A 6,928-nucleotide genomic window follows, 5' to 3' on the forward strand; every position below is an offset into this window, starting at 1 on the left:
CAAATTTGAGGCCTGACAGTGTACGTGGGACTGTCATAATGAACAACCAGTACTATATCCTGAAGGTGAAATGATCTTCGGAGACAGAGCCGTTTTCTTACCCAAAACATGGGGTGTGGCAAAACACTGAAAGTTAAACAACCAATTCCACAATAATTACGGCACCTGCATAAAGGCGGTTGGATAGACAAGGTAACGCTTAAACAGCTTACACCATGTGAGTCTTAGAATCTTGAAAAGTATAGGTTTGTAGACAGTCACAAATACGAAATTCCGTTGGATAAATTCTTTTCAGGGTTAGGGCGTGGTATCAAAAAATGACCCATTGTCTATCCAGGCCTACGGGCACTCATAGATGAAGTGGCTGGACGAAGGCTGAATGATTCGATCAGGTTCTTTGGAATGTTGCGCAGGGAGGTTTCCCACAAACACAGGTAATCTTAAGATGTGTATTCTTTTTACCGTTATTCCTCTTTATGAGAGAATCGATGAAGTACATTCGTATGCCACTAAACCATATATTTCTACTCATCATCTAACCTCGCCACTCTTACGTATTGGTGGTGTTGAGTTCTGTCTCGACAAGAACGTCTATCAACAGACTGATAAGGTAGAAATGCGCAGGAAGCAAATATCCATACTCGCTATGTGGATTATTTGTCTGTAGAGTTTTACAGCAACTTTCATGCACAGTGCTGGATACAACTCCAGATCAATGCTATGCGCATAGTAAACGCAGAGTTGAGCACGGAAAACGAGGGTAGAAACAAGTTTGAGTCACGTAAGGTACAAACATTCTGCAAGCGAACCATTAAAGTCCTAGCTCTCTGTCTCAACAAACAACACCAAACTGCTAATTGTTATCGTATCTTTTCAGGGAATCCTGGATGGGACTAAATTTGGATCCAGCAAAAACGTTTGCCTCAAGCCCATGCAGTTGGATTTACCTGATTTGGATGTCTATCCCACAGTGACACTTACCTCTCATGGACGAGTTTTTCAGATCGGTGACTCAGAAGGCCCAGGTGAAAACACTCTATACGTGTTGGTGATCAAAATTGTTGGCCTTGATGGACTCAAGAGGGTAAGTAGAAAATTGAGGCCAAAATACCATAACCAATCAATCGACACCATATCTGTTTATGAAAATAACTAAGCACAAATGCACATGACTTAGGTCACTTGTTACAGCAATTTCAAAAGATATGCTTTACACATTACTCGTCGAATTCCCAAGTGCCAGCCACATAAAGTGTTCCTTAAAATGGTATCACCCAGCCTAGCCTGATCGAAATTTACAGATGAACCACAAATGAACCCCTCGTTTGTGACATTAGCGTGTACTTCACGAATTTCGTACAATTTGGGAAGATAAGATTGACAAAAGCACAGAGGCTGCGCCTGCCTGGTAAGTTCAGAGAAAAGGGAAACCGGTCATGGGTTACCGAAGGATTTTCAGCAACATTAAAAGTAGTGTTCCTTTAAGAAATTTTGCTGTGGTATCCCGCACATCGTACCAACGGCAACATAGGATCATACCTACGCAGCATGTTCGTGTGAATAATATCATAAACCGACGATTCAGATGGGATTCATGTAATTCCCCCATCAGCATAAAATTGGCGTGCAAGCAGAACATTTTATGTTTGTCTTTGATTAATTAGCCCACAGAGTTTGCTACTGAGTTCGGGGTTTATCCGAGACTTTACTGTGCATCAATTTATGCACCTGACGTAGGAGAATGCTGTTGCCCTTTTCGAGCATGAACACAAGTGTCGGTCAGTAGTGTTTTCCGGATCTCATTGTTAGGTCAGTACGAATGACCAAAATAAGGAAACTTATGGAGTAAGCAGCTGAGATCGGTAACAGAATAAGAAAACATGAAGACTCACAATTGGTTGTCAGCCAACGTCGCATCTAATTAGATGTCGTAAGGCAGTCGATTCATGTCGATTCGTGCCACGACCAAGCCTGACTCAGCGATCATACAAATCGCCTTTGGAGGAACACTACAGGGTTTACGACTGTGGTTTACGACCGGTATTACGACTGCCTCGGCCCTAGTCAAGCTACGCTGTCCTATCTTTTAGGAACTCGGTAGACGAAGTGAGACGACTTGTTCGGATTGATCCCGTGACCAGCGTCATTTGTGTGAGACACGTTTAGCTTTTGGTTAAACTGCTGGGTCCAGTGGTGTTACGGCTGGAGAGATGCTCCCGTTCCAAAGTTTTCTCATGCGTTCAAAATGTCCCGCTGAACAAGGGAAAGAATACACAACCATTTTTTTAGTGATGACTGGTTTATTGTCTTTGAGGTTGAGTAAAAGGCAGATTGTAAACGAAGACCGCAGAGTTTTGGCTGGAAACGTGTGCTGTGGGGATTGTCGCAGACTGTCTACCAACAGATAGTCTTTATAGGCATCTTTGCAACAGTCGTGGCTTACGGATGGATAGGACGATCGGATATATCGTTTGCTATGAATCCCCCGGAATAGCTGTTGGTTAGGAACACGTTAGCAACATGCTTGTTTTAAGAGTCCAGTTTATCCGGGGTGCACATTCGTCTCAATCGGTTCGCTTGAGTGTGAATCAGGGTTTGTTTCTGCCTCAGTGGCACAAAACAATGGAAGTTTCTGTATTGTCCCGTCAACGCGAACTTTCTATGAACAAATCTCTGATTTGAACCAGTGGATGAACTGTCTTAACGTCCAAGAGGTGTGTTGCTACTTTCAGTTTCCAAAAAAAGCAGGATAGAGGGATGCTCCCGGTTGAAATAGGTCAGGAGAGCATATAGTTTGGAAGTGTTTGGTACTACTATAAGAATATTCGCTACGTTCAGTCGACACATCTTCAGTTGGCTAAAAAAAGCCACTCAACAGGGGAGCAAGTGGAAAGTCCATGGTTTGTCGGTAAAGTGTGGAAGTAAACTGGATGTGTACTTCAAAAGTACAGTGCAGGATCAGTTCTTTTAAGGAGACCTTGGGGATTGGGATGTTCAACTCTGGTGCGTTAATGTAATCTCAAATTGAAATTTCATGTCTTTATGATTGGAGTGATGGTATGAAGAGCGGTTACTTCAAAAGGGCGCATAAATCAACAACTTTTATCAGCTCCTCACTCTCGAAAATTGCACGGAGACTATATTGGCATGAGCATCGGCGTGCGAGTCCTAAATCACGAGCGACCACCTGTAGTTTCTTGATATGGAGAAGTCCGCATATTCCAAACAGGTAGTAACAGGAAATCTCATGAAACTTAGGCGTGGGATTATGTTACAGACAGACTTGAAAATGACTTCGGAAATTATACCCTCATTCTTCGGATGATTCTGACAGTTTATCTACTGGACCCTTACAACTTGAGTCTAGGCTTCTGGCTTTTATTCCCCGCCAAATTTTGCTGTCATTCGCGATCTTATTGAGGTAGTCATCCGTGTTCCTAAATATCGTTCTGCTCTTTTGTCAGACTTTTCTGGGCGTGTCACTACCCGTTCGTAAAGCTCTTAGTTCTTCTCAATGTTTCTTAGTGAGTTGAGTACTGTGAACCATCGTATCGTGCCTGTACTAATTGCTGCAAGTGATTGGATCAGATTTGAGGCGATCTAAGTTGTCCGTTGATCAGATAAAATAGGGTCTCAAAATGCACTTCAATTTGTCAGCCCTACGACATCGACAGCAGAATTGTGACCCCAGTATTGGACCTCCTGTGTTAGAAACGAAGTGAGAACAGTTGCGTACGTATTCCTTTGGGTTTTCAGGGAGTTCGGTTCGACGTTTCTTCCTCATCCACGGTTCTGTTTAACTGATGTCTTTTAGTGTTTTGTAGCAATAATTTTAAAGTAAGGTGTACATGCCTGATGTGAATAATCAGAAAGATCCTCTATAATGCATAGTCTTTGGTTGGCTAGTCGTTAATACTCGCTCACTTGTATGTGCAGTGTATCGAGCTGACTGTGTATATATCCTTTGTGTATTGCTTCAGTGAGACGCCATCCGGGCGGATACCGTTTCAAATCAATAACCTAGTGTAATTTGAACCATTTTTTACTGAAAGTTCACACTAGCCAGATACAGACTATCTTCGTTACAAAACCGGGCAAGTTTTTCTCCATCATCGGTGCCCAAAGCTGTAACCTTCTGTTAGTGTTCAGGCTTCAGTGCAGCAATAATCTTGCGGGCTACAACCGATTGATTCCAGTTACCCAGGGTCCACCTGTGTCAGGAACAGTCAACGGGAAGCAGACCGATTAAGGCCAGCTAGGTCCAGTACTGCATGGAATCATATTACGAAGAGATCTGCGGTAAGAATGTAACGACAGTAAGGCTTTCCCTTCATTTATGTGAGCAGTGATGGCGCCTTCTTCCTGGGAAGAATGAGCCACAAACGTTGCCCCTAGGACCAACATTAGGGACCAGACAGTCATGCTATATTCCCTTCATCTTAGGGTCAGGCTGCTCTCCTACAGCCAACTGAGTCAGATTTTTGTCACTGGCTCTAGGAAATATCCCTTAATAAATCCCCAATAATAGCTACCTCACGCTTCAGACTTTTGGGTCAAAGTCTACTGAAAGTGTTTCGATTCTCCCACTGCCTTGTTGGTCAGACTCTTGAGTCAGAGGCTTAAGGTGGGGCGCCGCAACAAAAAAACTCACTGCGGCCTGGGTGACGTGGCATTGGTCACTCTAACAATCACACATTCTTCACTCAAGTCCTTCTGATTCGCTTGCTTGTGATTAACCCGGCCGTTTATCCGTATCAAAGCTTTTGTTTGGCAAAATAACTCAAAATGAATACTCGCCCAACTAAGGGGATATGTTCCATATAGTGGTTTTGAATGTTTGTGCCCTATGTTCAATCGGGAAACAAGGTGCTCTTGCTCGGATATTGTTTGCTCTTTCGACCGATGTATGTTGTATCTCCTATACACATGCAAAGCTTCACTTCGGTCGTACACCCAGGCTACTAGGGACGAATCCAGATTTCTCAGTGTACTTTTCGGGTGTCTGGTGAGCCTGAAGCGACTCCAAGTGGTAATTATGGTGCTGGTGTTGTACTTAACCCCTGGGCCGAATGTGCCTTACTGGGCTGTTATCCAGTAAACTGTTCTCTTTCAGCCGATCGGTTGACTGATTCAATCAAGATCAATGCACTTCGACATGATAAACGCTGTTTGCTTGTTGTGTCTGCATACACTCAGATAGATATTTCGGTAGGTGATACAAATGCATAGGTTAGTCTAACAAACATATCTTGGTGGCCGATTTGGCGCTGATCACCGCACAGATAATGGGTTGGCGAGAATCAAGCCCCATTCGGGGTCACAGCGATTATATGTTCACTTTACGATAAGTGCTGGATCGGTTTTACTCCTTTCAACGATCAACAACGGTCACCGTTCTCGATCCCAAACCTATTCCTGACTCTGTTGATCGTCAGAAACTGTGGTATTGTCTGGCTACAGAAAGGGTGTCTTGCGAATTCTTGTTACGTATTACTGCTCTACATACCTTTTTCCATGAATGCGTAGGCTTTCACAGCAAATCCAGTGGTGCCAGGCAAGGATGTCCTCGTAATTCCTCTTTGATTTCGTAATCGGTGTACTGCAGTAGTTTTCTTTACATGCCTCTGACACTATCGGTATCAAATTACTCTCGAGGCACGCCTTCGCCAATGGCAAGTGAGTGAGCTAACAATACTGCTCCCCTCAAGTTAGACCCTTTGGAGCTGTAAACTTATTTAAATACCCTAAAAAATCTGCTGCATAGTTCGACATGCGCTTCGCACCCTTAAAGTTATACCACAAGAGTGGATGGTTTAAAATCCAAGCCTCATGCTTGAAACTGAACCGAGCGATGTGGTACATAGATTTTTCCATCTGGGTGGTCGCGTAAGTCCCGGTAGATGCGTGGAAGGCGAAATCATTTCCAGAGTCGGGAAGGCCATGGGAACGTTTGTCAAATTCAGACATTAGTTCCACCGATGTAACGTCAGCTTGACTATCAAGAACAGAAAGTATAATGCTGCGTTTCGAACTGCCCTACCTAATGGATTGGAGGCGTGGCAACTTTGCGTAGCTGGGGTTAGCTATCGGTGCACCTGAAACATTGCGCTGTTCCGGTAGGAATGTCATATCGGCAGCAGTAATGTTTTCAGGAATGGTCAGTCGCCCTTAATAAATCAGCTGGTTACACTCCACAGGTTACGCTGGTTAGGCCGTGTGCTTATTATGTCAGAGGACTATTTGCCTCGTTTAACCCCATTCACTCAGCAATACTGGATATGGACGACTGAGAATCGGACAGTCCATGACTTGTAATCAGTCACAAAGGCCCTCGCCAGTCAATTCAGTCAGAATGATAACTGACGTCCCTCAGGATGAGGACACCGAGACGGGATCTTAACAGATGCGGCTATGTCACACAGCCAGTGGCAACCTGGCATTAAGGCTATTGGCTTACCGCACAAACAAAGCCCGATGCCTGGCTCTCACTCCACTATTTTGCTTATCCTCGGTAAAATAAGACAGCGGCTGGAACCACTGCAGGTCGGTTCACGGTTTGTGAGTTGAAAACTGAACTGAACTGAACTGAGCTATAAGTGAAGTGTATTAGGAGGATGACCTGAACTGAGATTACCTTTATATCGTGACTGAGTCGTACTCAAACAGTAGTTACTGCAAGGTTTTCAAGGTTCCGAAATTTTTCACAATACTGACAATAGCCTCAAGAAAAAGCCAAGGTAACAATTTATTTGCGGTGTATTTCTGAGAAATTCAATGATTTTAATGAAGGAAAGCTGTTTGGGTAATAGTTGAAAACGGTTTTATTCTTTCTTTCACGCAACTAGTGCGAGATCGAGTGGGTAGAGTTTACTTGACTTCCATGTATAGTGAAAAGTTCAGTGTATATATATATATATATATATATATA

The 6,928-nt window shown here is 43.6% G+C and overlaps 1 protein-coding gene across 1 annotated transcript in view; it reads left to right on the forward strand.

Annotated features, from left to right (window-relative positions):
* Positions 1-6,928, forward strand: part of T265_01264 (hypothetical protein) — a gene marked incomplete at both ends in the record, with an annotated part of 33,639 nt that overhangs the window by 7,174 nt on the left and 19,537 nt on the right. Inside the window, 4 exons of the mRNA XM_009165249.1 lie at positions 824-1,084; positions 4,978-5,208; positions 5,350-5,522; positions 6,198-6,300. Of these exons, the coding sequence (XP_009163513.1) occupies positions 824-1,084; positions 4,978-5,208; positions 5,350-5,522; positions 6,198-6,300 (768 nt within the window). The remainder of the gene's footprint in view (positions 1-823; positions 1,085-4,977; positions 5,209-5,349; positions 5,523-6,197; positions 6,301-6,928) is intronic.

The sequence above is a fragment of the Opisthorchis viverrini genome (genome assembly GCF_000715545.1).
Source record: "Opisthorchis viverrini unplaced genomic scaffold opera_v5_13, whole genome shotgun sequence".
Taxonomy (NCBI): domain Eukaryota; kingdom Metazoa; phylum Platyhelminthes; class Trematoda; order Opisthorchiida; family Opisthorchiidae; genus Opisthorchis; species Opisthorchis viverrini.